We start from the raw sequence: 14,113 nt of genomic DNA on the forward strand, positions 1-14,113 counted from the left end.
TGCCTGGCAGTCACAAAGGCCTGGTTCAATTGCCAACACCACACACAACTGGAATCTGTGCAAATCCTCTAGTCCTGGACAGCAGACAGACATTAGACACCACTCCCCCTGGGTGATGGACATATAACACATGTGCCCAGATCAGTGTTCTCGTCTGTACTCCTTTTTGCCGCACACTGAACTGCTCTCCCACAGTCACTGACATGCTTCTAACCCTCACCCCAGTGTTTAGAGACAGAGACTTTAAAAACAAATTAGCATAAAGTGAAGGTGTGAGGGTAGGCTCCTGATCCCACAGGACGGGGGCCCTATGACGACAATGACACCAGGAGCAGCACACACAGAAAGGCCTGTGGGACACAGGCAGGAGGTCACTGGCAAGCCCGAAAGGATGGACTTGAGGAGCTCTGCTTGCACATTGATTTTGGGCTTTTACCCTTCAAATCTGGGATAAATTAAGTTTCAGTTGTTCAAGTCAAAAGACCGAACAAAACCCACAATCAAACATACAAACAACAAAACCTCCAAAACAAAACAGGAGAAAAATCCGGATGTGGTGGTATACACCTATTCCCAAGACCTGGGAGGATGAATTCAGGACTATCCTAGGCTACACAGTGAGACCCTGTCCGATAACAAACCATGAATATACTTATGGCACATTTAACTATTTATTTATTAACTTGCCGTGTAGACCAGACCCACCTCAGACTCTCAGAGGCCTCTGCTGGGTGTGGGGTGTAAAGGTACATGCCACCATGCCCAGGTCAAAGACATATGTTTTTATGGCTAATAGTGAAAGGTAACTGTGGGTGGTATGAGTCTGGAGGTAAGTGTTTATGACAGAGAAAAAGCATACAAATCATATCTAAAAAATGTTAACCAGAAACAATACAATTTAGGGGTTGATAAACTTTCCAGTTTATATTCTTACTGCATTTATAAAGGTAATTTTTTCCTTGACCTATAGGGTTTAATAATTAAAATTTTCATCCTCTCCCAATTTTATAAAATATCCCCAGCTAGTGATATGAAACACAACTTAGACCATTTACCTTCATACAGGTGCACATTAAGTATTTTCAAGTTCAATATTTCTTTTGATTTGTTTTCCAAGACAGGGTTTCTCTGTGTAGCCTGGCTGTCCTGAACTCACTTTGTAGACCAGGCTGGCCTTGAACTCACAGATCCACCTGCCTCTGCCTTTCCAGGTGCTGGTATTACAGGTGTACACTACCATGCCCGGCTAAGTTCAGTTTTTCTAAGAAAAATAGTTTCTTGGCACTCAGACAGCAATTACTATATTATATGTTAAATATACTGTACATTCTCATTTGCCTTTTGGTCATGGCAGACGCACTGATACCTTTGTGTTTATCTGGCTCAGAGCACAGGCTTTAACTTGAACTCTCACAAAGTTATCCTCTGTAACGGGGAAATTTTCCTAGAACCGAATAACAGAACCACGTGTTACAATCCTCTGAGAACATTCACTCACCCTGTGAAAATGTCCACATATAGCTACAAACACTAAACTGATGCCAAGTCTCATGACCATCCTAAGTTTAAAAGGTGCGGATAATTATCTAAAAATATCTGATAAAAAAAAGAAGAAAAATCAGGGGTTATAAATTTTACAAGCTTTCATACCTTTATTTTAAAAGTTCTCAAAGACCAGTGTTAATATAGAATAAACAAATTGCAGAATGACAAATACTGTATTTAACTTAAATAATTCCAACTGTCAGCTCTTTATAGTACATGTAGCAAATAGCCTTTACTAAAATTTGGAATTTTCTTCATGCTATCAAAGAAGTTCTTCAGTGTTACTTATCCGTCTATCTTCTAACATTTATCCTGGAAGCCTCAGCATGTCCCATAGTATTTTGCTGTCAAAACATTAACATAATGGAATTTCATTACCTCTTATACTCTAGCTACATGAAGCAACAAGGGCAGAAAATACTGCCAACTGAAGCACTCAGAGTCATCCGACTACATTATTAAATACAAGATCACTTCTCCCACAAGTCTGTACTCTGGAGCAGGAAATGAAGCATGTCCTTCAGTGACATAAGTGTGGCTCTTGCACACTGCTCTATGACCCATTGCAGGGGGCACTGTGTTTATCTGCCACACATCATACTGCCTTTCTGGTACCTTTCACACACATAAACACACAGACACACACATACACACATGTATAAACACACAAACACATACAGAAACTCCTTCTAAAAAGTACTTTCTTAAAGAACTTGTGTGTATGTGAATGTGAATTTCTGCACACAAGTGCAGCACCCATGGAGGCCAGAGAGGGACCATGGGTCCCCTGGAGCAGACTATCACAAGCAAAGCGGGAATTATAGAGAACTCTTGTCTCTCTGTCTATGTCTCTCTGTCTCATGCACACACTCACACATAGACACACACATACAAACACACATAAACACAGGACACATACACATATTAAACATACAGACACATACAGGCATGTACACAGAGACAAAGCTACACACACATACACAGACACATTACACAGACATATCACACAGACACAAATAGACAAAGACACACAGGACACACATACAGACACACACATCCACGCAAAGACACAGACATACATACCAACACATAGACACGGATACACACACCCACACATACACACACAGACACTTGTTAGTGGGTCTTTACTATGGTGGTTGGTGTGAACAGTGTTCATCACTTGGGAGACAGGTCTCTGAGCATGCTTGTGGGGAATTATCTTCACTGCATTTAACAAGATGAGGACACTGGCCCACGCTGGGTGACATCTTTCCATAGCTGGATCCTGGACTGTGTGTGAAGGAAGCATACATTCCCTCCTTGCTCTCTGCACACACCGTGACAGCTGCCTCACCCCCAGTAGCTGTGGCTTCCCTGCTGAGGTAACTTTAACCTGGAGCTGACAGTTAAATAAATCCTTTCTCCCTTAAGTTGCTTTTGCCTAAGCATTTTATCTTAGCCACCCAAAACAAACAATGGCCACTACATATGGAAAGACAATATTTTGTCTTATTTAATAATATAATCTTACCTTTTCTTGAAATACAAATGTTACTTCTTCATTTGTGGAACTCTGTTGAAAATATAAGCCTTTCATAGTTACCTATGAAACAAATACACGTTTTTAAAACAGTCTTCTTGAGGGCTGGTTAAGAGCACTTACTACTCTTTCAGGGGACCCAGATTCAACCCCTAGCACCCATATAGTGGCCCACAACCATCTCTACCTCCAGTTCCAGGCAATCTGGGGCCCCCTTCAGGCCTCCTTGGACACTAGGCTTGCACATGGTACCCAGACATACATGCAGACAAAAACCCCATGCACATAAAGCAAAAATTTAAGCAAACTTTAAAAACTAAAAAGAACAATAAAGTCTATTTATGAAATGACAGTAAGCTGGAAGTCATCCAGACAAGGAGGAAAAGGCAACTATAAAAGGAACCCCCAAGCAGGTCCATTCAGACTGCTTTTTTCTTCAAAAAGCAGTCACAGAGCAAGCCACATAGCAGTGGCAGCACTTGCCTGGGATTCCAGCACCATGGTGTGAGGGGCTGGGTGATCCAGAGTTGAAGGGCAGCCTGGACTACACTGCCTCACAAATGAAATGGCGGACAGAGGAGAGCTAGAGATAGACAGACGTGAACTGGGATGAATACCCAAGTTAGCACAGGTGCTTTCTGAAAGGTCAGGTTTTAGGCATGGTGGCACAGACTGGATCCTGCATTCAGTAGGGTGAGGGAGAACCACAAGTTTGAAGCTAGCCTGGGTTACATAGTCAGACTTTGTCTTAAAAGGAAAAATGGAAGAACTGGGTGGGATTTCACTTTCCTATTCAATAACAAATATTGTATGTATTTAAAACTGATCAACAAGTCCAGGCATGGTGGCACAGGCCTTTAATCTCAGCACTAAGGGAGGTAGAGGCAGGAGGATCTTTGTGAGTTTGAGGCCAGCCTGGTCTTTGGCTGGCTTTGGACTCACAGAGAGATGTTCTTGCTTCTGCTCTGTGAGTGCTGAGATCTGAGCCATCATGCCTACCATGATTATTGTTTGAGACAGAGAGCTAGAGCTCACCAATTCATCTAGCCAGGCAGGCTAGTGAGCACCCTGGTGCTGAATAGTTTTATGTCAACTTGACAAGTCACCTGAGAGGAGCGACCCTCAACTGAGAAATGTCTCCATAACATGGGCTGTAGGCAAGCCTGCAGGGCATTTTCTTAATTAGTGATCAATGGGGGAGGGCCCAGCCCATTGTGGGTGGTGCCATCGCAGAGCTGGTGGTTCTGGAATCTATAAGAAAGGAGGCTGAGCAATTCAGGAGTAGCCAGCCAGGGAGCAGCCCCCTCCGTGGCCTCTGCCTCAGCCCCTGCCTCCAGGTTCCTGCCCTGCTTGAGTTCCTGCCCTCATGGCTTTTGATGGTGAACTGTTACATGGAGCTGGAACTGGGGGTGAAATAAACCCTTTCCTCCCCACATTGCTTTTGGCCATGGTGTTTCCGAACAGTAACAGTAACCCTAAGAACCCCTTAGGCCCTCCTGTCTCCATCTATCTCCCTGGTGCTGGAATTACAGGTGCTTGTGGCTGTGCCTAGCTTTATTACATGGGTGTTGGGGATCCAAACTCAAGTCCTCAATAATTCCCCCTTTTGCATGTAATATGGTATCAGTACATGTATGTTTGTGTGTGTGGCCAGAAGATAACTTTGGGCATCTTCCTCAGTGGCTCTTATCATCTCTCACTGGAATCCAGAGCTTGCCCATTGACTTGCCCCATATAGCTAGCTTGCTCTGGGATTCCGGTTGATCGCTGTGCCCACTAGGCATTCTGTGAGTGCTAGGGCTCCAGACTCTAGCTTTCTCCCTTGGGCAGCAATGTTTTTGTGCACTGAGTAATCTCCCCAGTCTTTTTATCAGAAGTATTGCTAGCTGTTTATGTTCTAGCAAGTTCTTAAAGTATGTCTAAGGATCACACAGTTGTCTGCTTTTTAAACTCTGCATTGAATGTGGGCCCAGAACTCACTTGGTAGCCCAGATTGGCCTTGACTCCCCAGTAGTTCTACTGCCTTCGTTTCCAGAGTGGTAGAATCAGGAGTCTGAGCCACCATGTCTAGATTGTTGAATTTTCCAGAATGTAAACTTTACAGAAATATATACTACAGAGAGAAGTGCACAGAGACTTTAGGGAAGAGACTGTCCAGTCACACTAAATCTGCTGTGCCCCAGCAGGAGCCACACCCTGAACTTCTGTCGGGTTCTGACCTTCCTTCCCTTCTTAAGGATGTGAAACAGCTGAAGTTGACAGATCAGCTAAGATCACTTGGCTTCTCCCAGTGTGATGTTTCTGGTCCTCACCCATGCTGCTGCTCATAGTTGTGGTCTATGCTTTCTCTCTGCTATGTTACTTCAATGTATGGATGTTTCTAGTTCAATCCTGGAAAGTGTCAGGACATTTCTATATAAACAATTTTCGTCTTTATTATATAGATAAGAAAACCACATGCGCCACCATCTACTGAGTAGGGTTTGGGGGGGGGGCGGTGATTGAAATCAAGAAAACTGCATTTTACATGGGTTAAGATCCACCCAAGAGCATCTGTTACAGTACTAAGGAAGGGTTTCTACCGAGCTGCTGACACGATATACTCACTCTGAACTACAATACTTTCTCCTGTGGGGCTATTTGCTGATAGATGTGTTGTGCTAATCTGCAGGTTCCAAAGGGGGGCAGTGATGGTGGTATGGTACCTCCTCTATAAATTACTAGAATTTCTAGCAGACTCTGAGGCAAAGACAGAGACCGAGAGAGCTGCACAGAGACCAGCTCGGAGTGCTAGGACCTCTGCAGACCTAAGTGGATTCCATCAAAGAACTGTGAGTAATGGTTCTTGCTCTCCCGGAGGAGATAATCCAATGCAGGGACTAAGCACAAACACACATTTAAGACATGAAACTGTGCATGTGTTAACAGTGCATAAAGACCAGGTGAAAACCATGGCCACAGCAGGTCTTTACCAGCACCGCTGTGTGCTGGACTGCGAAGCGGGAGGAAGAATTCAAACACAGCATGCGCTGCCCACACTGCTTCGGCTTCTGCCTAGCTTTCTAGGCTCTCACCGCACACATCGCTCTTCCTCGTCTACCTTATTCCACCCACAATGTTCCAGCACACACTTGTTTGATCAATTCCGTGTGACTTGACTGCATACATCTACCCTGTTGCAGGGCTTCCAGGCACAACCTACTCCTTGAGAATCCGCCGCACTAACCGACTGATGCTGCCGAGTAGAGGAAGCCCAAATGCCACTCCTTCCTCTCTCCCAGCTTCACAGTGGGTAGCAGTGCAGTCCATCTGCTCCACACTTCCACACTACTGCCACTCTCTACACTCGCCAAGGAGTGAGCTCTCCCAGCCACTGCTTCGGAACACCCGTTCCTTCCCCAGTCTTCTGCTGTTTTGTTTTGAGATAGGGTCTTGATTTGTAGCCTCGCCTGGCCTTGCACTCTGGAGCCTCCTGGCTGTCTCCTGTGCCCTGGGGTTACAGCGTGCACCACATGTCCAGTAACGCCCATTATTAAGGAAACAAATCTCTGCTCCTGCTTAGTCTGGACCTACTAGTGCTGCTTTTTTTCAGAGTGGAATTCTATAGTAACACCCTGAGTTTACAGCATCTCCCTTTGTAGTTCTAGAGAAGACATCTGTCCACCGAATCTTTGACATGTGGCCTGGGCTATTTCAAAGACCTGGGAGACAATTTTGCATGCCCTATGATCTTCTTAAGTGTGTGTGTGTGTGTGTGTATAAAGAAAAGATTAGTTAATCTAATTAAGAACTGTATGGGCTCAAAACTATTCTCCAAGCTGCAAAGTAAGGAGAAAGGTTTTATTTATTTATTTATTTTTTTAATGCTTTATTTTTGTTTTGAATTGTGTGTATGCGTAGGCTCCCAAGAAGGCTCAGCAGGTCAAGGCATCTGCTGTCAAGCATGACAACCCAGTTCAGTCCTACAGTCCCCAAGCTGGAAGGAGAGAGTTGACTCCCAAGTTACCTTCTGACTTGCACAAGCACACTGTGGCATGCATACGCACAGTGAGTGAGTAAAAGTGGAATTTAAAAACTGTGTGTGTGTGTGCATGTGAGTGAAATGCCACCCTGGACACAAGAGGGTGTTGGCTCCTTTGAAGCTGGAGTTACAGGCAGTGGGAGCCACCTGATGTGTGCTGGGAACGGAACTCAGGTCCTAGGAGCAGGACTCACTCTTCAGTACTCAACTATCTCTCCAGCCCTAAAAAGGGTGGCTTGGTCTGTCTGTCTGCCTGTCTGTCTATATATCTATCTTCAAAATAAAAAAAAAATCAAGATGTGGAAATATTATCGTTTTACAATTCTACCCTTTCTGCTCCCTCAAAAAATAAGAATTCTGAGCTTTTAGCACTAAAAATATTGTAGAATGGGTGATATTCAAGGCCCACCTGGCTTCTTAGGCATGAGCCTGGGTTAATAAAAGACTCGAATTCACTAATAAAATTTTTAATGAATTTAAAGATATTTGTACACAGACAATAACATCCAATAAAATTAGAAGTTAAAGGTGAGTATGCACCCTGACAGTTCTAAGAATGTTATATAACTTGAACATTATATGATCTTATATAAACTTTGCTAAATCAAAAAAGGTAGGTAGACTGAGGTGCCCTGTGAGATGCATATAGATTTGACATTTTTATAAGTATATCAGAATTAAAAATGAATCCATACACTGAGGATTATGTTGGCAATATTTGAAATGTTTATAAAGCTATATATCAAACATGCTAAATCTGCAGAAAATTAGAAAGGGTGTTGACTTAAGATTCGGCTGTGCCAACAGCCACCTTCGTCCACACTAAGCACCCAGCTGTCAGTACTTCAAGGAAGCACCTGATAAGCTGAGGACTCTGTCAGGGGATTTCCTCAGAGCCATGAAGAGATGTCAAGCGGCTTGCCCCCTGCTACACCTGACTCCCCAAGGAGTTCATCCAGCAATGACTGTCAGTAAACCTCTGCACATCAGCCTTACTTCACTCTCAGGATGAAAGGCCCCTCCAACTCCACAGACACCAGCTACAGGATGGGCAGGCAAGCCGATTAAAGAGTGGTGTCATCCTGGCCAGGTCACGGACAGTCCTGTGTGCTGTTACAAAACCTTTTCTTCAAAAAATGGTTTTTATTTGTTTGTTTTTGAGACAGAATCTGTCTATGTAGCTCTGGCTGGCCTGGAACTTACTCTGTAGATAAGGCTAGTCAGAAACTCACAGAGATGCATCTGCCTCTGCCTTCTAAGTGCTGGGATTACAGATGTGCACCACCTTGTTTGGCACAATTTACTTCTTGCAATTCTCACTTATGTGCATATGAATGTCTGTGGCAATATGCCCTCTGTAAGCAGTGCATACAGAGGGCAAAAGAGGGCACTGGATCCCGTGGGCCTGGAGTTAAGTCTTGGCCATGAGCTGCCATGTGGATCCCAGGAACTGAACGCAGGGCTCAGAAGTGCAGTCAGTGCACTTAACCACTGAGCTGTTTCTCCCGCCCTCTGTGAGGATGGGTTGCTTGTACATTTTATGTATTTACAAGACAAATTCTAGTTGTGTAGCCCTAAATGACCTGGTGTTCACTATGTGGAGCAGGTTGGACCTGAATGTGCAAAGAGCTTTCTGTGTGCTGGGATTACCAGCAAGTGTTATCCTGCTATTGTACCTGGCTTTAATTAAAACTTAAAACAAAGAAAATGAAATTTTATGTGTCCATATCCCTAGAGGAACTTAAACAGGCTGGATAAAGTTACAGGGGTTCAAGCATCAGGTAAGAGGGACAGGTGACCAGATGGCTGTTTCAGTCTCTTCTAATTATGGCAATTTCTTTTATTATTATTATTATTATTATATTTTAAAATACGGTAGGTAGCCTAGGGCTAGTTCCAAACTTGCTACATAGCCAAGAATGATCTTGAAATCCTGCAGCTTATGCCTTCACCTTCCAAGTGCTAGAACAGGTATGTGCCACCTGACAATCTACAGCTCCATGAATGCTATCAAGTCATACTTAACTGACTTTATACATCGTGGCATAATTCCTTTATTTGATGCAACCTGAGAATTAAAGCTAGCTAGAGAGGCAGAAAAGGTATGCCAAGCACACAAACAACATGTGCTTCGAGATGTCAAGCCACTGTTTTACCTGTTGGACAAGTTTCCAACATGTGCATCCTGAGCAGGGGCCACCCACCATATGCCTGCTTTTTAAACCACATAGGAAATTTTAATACCTTCTCCTACCCTCCTCCATGAGAACATAGTCTATTAAGCAGATTTTCACGTAAGCCTCCAGGGCTGTAGAGGTGGCTCAATGGTGAAGAGCACTGGTTACTACTCTTCCAAAGGACTCAGGTTCAGTTCCAGCATCTACATGGTGGCTCACAACCATTTGTAATTCCAGTTCTAAGGGAGTCTGATGCTCCATTGCAGCATGAGGGCACCCTACATGAATGTGGTATGTTTAAATACATGTGGGCTGTTGTGGATAGAAACATGTTTTTGTTTTGAACCCAGGTGTGGGATGTGGACTGATTCAGATGGTCCACAGCAGCTGGCAGGCTCTGAAACGAGCTCTTTGCCAGCTGCAGATAGTCTAAATCTGAGGACTCTGGAGAGAGAATAAATGCCAGAGCCCAGAGAGTGTGAAGAGGAGAAAAAACAAGGCTGCTCCTGTTTCCCCTTGCTGCTCCTGGTTACTGTTGTGAGACAAGAAGTTGGAGATCTCCTGTAAACAAGGATTGGACTGGCTCCAAGGAACCCGATGACCCTAACCAGCAAGAAGCAGCTAAGAGAATCGCACCCCTCTCCCACTAGACCCTTTCTCTCTCCTACCTGGTGTTGGGGTGTTGGAAGGGATTGGGGTGGAGTAGGGAGAAAAAGATAAAAGAAACAAGAGTTTAAAAAACAAGTATGCCAAACAGCAGGCAAAACACCCACACACACAAAATAAAAAAAATGCTGAGGATTTCTTGTATCAGATACTTCCATGTCAATACAGTAGGAGACGGGAGTGGTAGGTTGGTAAGGTGAAAGGTCGTTACCTCCAAGACGGTTACTCAACATATGGTCATGTAATATGGTATGATCCAGAGAAACAGAAACTTAATCTTTCATTTACCTTTCTGAATTAGTGCCTTATCTTCTCACATTGTGCTACTAGGGCCAAAGGGGGGGGGGGGTAAGGACAGTGTGATGATGAGGTCTTTCCTTTAAGGTGACCTTGTCATGTAACACTGGACACTGCAGGTGGAGAGAGGTGAAGATGAGCAGGTAATCAGGGATCTTCCCTGATCTGTTATTCTTTCTCTTTCTTGTCCAGGAAGAAAGTCTCCATCTATTAATATAGCAATCTGTAAATGATGACTGAAACATCTTGCCAGTTCATGATAGGATCTTGAAGGAACATTTCCATGTGAAATACAAATTATAATTAATTTTGTGAAATATTGCATTCTACCATGTATAGTTAGAGTCCTCAGCTCAGTGTTGTAGTAGGTCTACAAAAGGTGTACAATTAGCCAAAAACCCCGAATTCAGCCAGCCTGGTCTATCTAATTAGCCACAGCCCTGAAGCAGCCAGCCTGGTCTGTCTATTGAGACATGGAGAGTTCACTATAAATACAATCAGAAAACACTGCACCCATGGCCCTTATTTCTTTTTTGCTACTTTGAGACAGTCTTAATGTCTAGGCTGGCCCTGAACTGCCAATCTTCCTCCCACTAGGTGGGATTCCAGGCCTATAACACTAGGGCAAAAACACTTCAATCTCACAGTGAACTATTTTATGAGTTCCCAAGCCTTTCCCAGCTTCCTTCTTCAGGGAGCCACAGAAAAGAATCAAGATTCATCCTTGGAGCTGGAGAGATGGCTCAGAGGTTAAGAGCACTGGCTGCTCTCCCAGGGCAGAACTCCCTGAGTTCAATTCCCAGCAACCACATGGTGGCTCACAACCATCTAGATCTGGTGCCCTCTTCTGGCACACAGGTGTACATGCAGACAGAACATTGTATGCATAATAAATAAATTAAAATAAAATAAAAGACTCATCCTTGTCCAGAGTCCAGTCCAGAAGCTCAAAAACCTTTCAGGTTTTTACCTCTCTTTTTCATCCCAGAGCTTCTGACAGTAATTGAGCATCATGGAGATTGTAAAACTACCAAAATATTTTACCAGCTTCATCTTTGTTTGTTTGAGACAGGTCTCTCTATAAAGTCCTAGTTGTCCTGGAGCTTGCTATGTGACCATGCTTGCCTTAAACTCACAGAGATCTGACTGGCCTTGCTCTAAAGTGTTGGGATTAAAGGCATGCACCGCCATGCCTGGCTAGGCAGCTTGATCTTAATTTACAAAAATTTATAAAAAATTTCACGTGCATAGGTGTTTCACCTGCATGTATGCCTGCATTCCACCTGTGTCCTTTGTACCTTTGGAGCTCAAAGAGTGCTTCAGATCCCCTGAAACTAGAGTTACAGGCGGTTGTATGGTTGTGAGCCACCACACAGGTACCAGGAACCCTGGTCCCTTGGGAGTGTGGCAAATGCTCCTAACTCGAGCCAGCTCTACAGCCTTGGGCAGCTTGATTTTATTTGGGGGACACTGTTTCAAATATGAACATCTCATTTCCTCCTACATGCTCGAGCAGAAGCAGGGATGGAATTAGAAAAGTCAGTAATAATTATCCATTGCAGTGGTTGATCCTAAGATTTAGAACTCCTAAGACACCAGAAACAGGATGCTGCAAGGCCTGAGAATGTATGCAAAACATTCATTACAAAAGTTGGCTTTTAATAAATGTTACTTTTCCTATTATTTTTGTAAGCTCAGCATCAGATCTTGAAAGTAGTTCTGAACCCATGTAACAGAGTGGCAAAGGGCTGGTTACTGGCAATCACATGATTACGACTGCTGAGTCTCTACAATAGCCCTTGTATCACCTGGATTTATATGGCACTTTAGTAGCCACAGGTGGCTACTAAGCGCTTGAATGGTGTGCAGTTAGGAAGAAGATGTGCTGTGAGCGTAAACTGCACAACAGATCTGTAAAGTTCAATACTAAATTTAAATATCTGTTTTTGAAAAACGTTGAGCTATTTGGAAAAATGGTTTAAAAGAAACAAAATTCATTTCATGTGTTATTTTCACTGTTCAAACGTGGCTCCCAGGAAATCTATAAGCACCTATGTGCCTAGAACATTCGTCCTGGACAGGCGATGCAAAACCCAGCTACCGTGAACTAGCAACACTTGGGAGCTTATTAAAAATACTTAAAATTAAAAAAAAATTAAACAAATGCACACCATCAGGCCCAGATCTAGAATCGGTATCTGCGCCTCTCACGACCCTAAGATAATTCTTTTATATGGCTCAAGTATTTCACTGGACACCTCAATGAAGCGGGCAATTGCTGACCCAAGGACCCATTACTGCGAGCACCTACCCTTGCTTTAGGAAACTGCTTACCTGAAAGGTAAAAAGAAGGGTAAGAAGGGTGACAAGCGAAGTAGCGACAGAGAAAGCATCAGAAACAGTTATAAGCAGCTGGGAGAGGTGAGACTTCAACCCGGGAGAAAGGCAATTCTAGACCTTTGCCTACATAAACGCGGAGGGTGAAGCACAGACACAATCTACAATCAAAACCTCTCCAGGGTCAGGAACTGTCCGTCAAATCCAGTATTACCCGCCCCGCAGCGGCCTCAGCCAAGCTAGGCCTGAGCCGAAGCAGCTCTGAGATCGGCGCCTGATGCGAACGAAGCACCCTTCTCCCCAGGGCTAGACAGTCCCTTCAGGCGTTTCTCCATCTTTCGCCCAAAGTCCCATTTCCCGAGACACGCCGTTCTTCCCTGGCTCACCTGCCTCGGAGCAGCCTCAACCGCCAGCGCCTTCGCTGCCGCCACCTTCCCAGTCCTTCTGCAGAGAGCCCGCCTCCTCGGGTCCAAACAGTACTTCCATTGGCCAGACTGCCCGTCACTCTCGCAGGACGGCCGATCTGGGGGAGGCTGTGACGAACGCCATAGCAACCGAACTCCGAACTACAACTCCCGGCATGCTCCTCTCGGTAGAGCGGCCAGGCACCGCCCCGGGGGCTGACAAAAAAAAAATGGAAGAAGTTGGGCGAGATGGGTTCCGTTTTATGCAAATTTGAGTAAAAGGCCACACCCTTCCTCATTCCAACTGTACCCCCTACCCTCTTTCCTCAGTCTTTGTCTGGCCTCGCCTTTCGTCTCCACGTTCTTTCTGCAAAACCTTCTATCTAGGTGAATATATCCTAGCTACTGTCGCACACAGAAAAGAGCAAAGCACCAAATCGTGAAACGAAATCTCCACACGCATAGACCTAAAACCTCTAGTTACGCCTTCATGGGAAAAGACAAGGGAAAGGGGGGGAGAAAAAAAAAAAAAAGGTGAGCTCTCTGAACCACTTAATTGGTTTTTCTGGCTGTCACTCTTCTGAACACCTCTATTTTCTTTGGCTCTTTTATTTTTCCCCACCCAATGGGCGGGGCCACGTGTAGGGGCGGAAGAGGAGGCGTGGCCTCCGGCGCCCGATTGGCAGGCGGTTATCCCCGCCCATCAGTGGGCGGGGCGGAGGGCTGGCAGTGGGCGGAGGGGCGGCGGCGGAGGGAGATGAGGAGATAGGCGGGAGCGAGGGAGCGGAGGAGCGAAGGAGGGCGAGAGGAGTGGAGCGGCGCGGGGAGGGCGCGCAGCTTGGTTGCTCCGTAGTACGGCGGCTCGCAAGGGAGCATCCCGAGCGGGTCCGGGACGGCCGGGAGACAGGCGACCGGGCGGGGATGGTGTGCGCGGCTGCGGACCCTGCGTTCCTCCGCGCGGCGTGCGGGCTGCACTGATTTGTGAGGGGCGGCCGCGCGCACCCGCCCGGAGATGAGGTGAGGAGCTGACGCGGGCGGCCTGGCGCGCGGGCGGGGGTCGGCGATGGCCGCCCGGGGTCCCCGCGGCCGCCGCCGCCGCCGCCGCTCCGCCTGGTCTTTCTCATCC

General features: G+C 45.5%; 2 protein-coding genes across 6 annotated transcripts in view; one reads left to right on the plus strand and one right to left on the minus strand.

Annotated features, from left to right (window-relative positions):
- Cryzl1 (crystallin zeta like 1) overlaps nt 1–13,044 on the minus strand; it is a 36,826-nt gene extending 23,782 nt beyond the window's left edge. For 2 of the 4 annotated variants that reach the window (XM_055614899.1, XM_055614897.1), the window contains exons 1-3: nt 12,970–13,044; nt 3,077–3,148; nt 1,367–1,444 (exon numbers count right to left, since the gene is read on the minus strand). In XM_055614899.1, the coding sequence (XP_055470874.1) occupies nt 1,367–1,444; nt 3,077–3,142 (144 nt within the window). In that variant the 5' untranslated portion in view covers nt 3,143–3,148; nt 12,970–13,044. The remainder of the gene's footprint in view (nt 1–1,366; nt 1,445–3,076; nt 3,149–12,969) is intronic. The other 2 variants (XM_055614896.1, XM_055614898.1) reach the window with 2 other exon arrangements.
- Nucleotides 13,045–13,777: 733 nt separating this feature from the next.
- Itsn1 (intersectin 1) overlaps nt 13,778–14,113 on the plus strand; it is a 173,147-nt gene continuing 172,811 nt past the window's right edge. For both annotated transcript variants that reach the window (XM_055614891.1, XM_055614892.1), the window contains exon 1: nt 13,778–14,004. The gene's annotated coding sequence lies outside the window, so the exon portion shown is untranslated. The remainder of the gene's footprint in view (nt 14,005–14,113) is intronic.

This window comes from Psammomys obesus, unplaced genomic scaffold (assembly GCF_907164565.1).
Source record: "Psammomys obesus unplaced genomic scaffold, mPsaObe1.curated_primary_1811, whole genome shotgun sequence".
NCBI classification, from domain to species: Eukaryota; Metazoa; Chordata; class Mammalia; order Rodentia; family Muridae; genus Psammomys; species Psammomys obesus.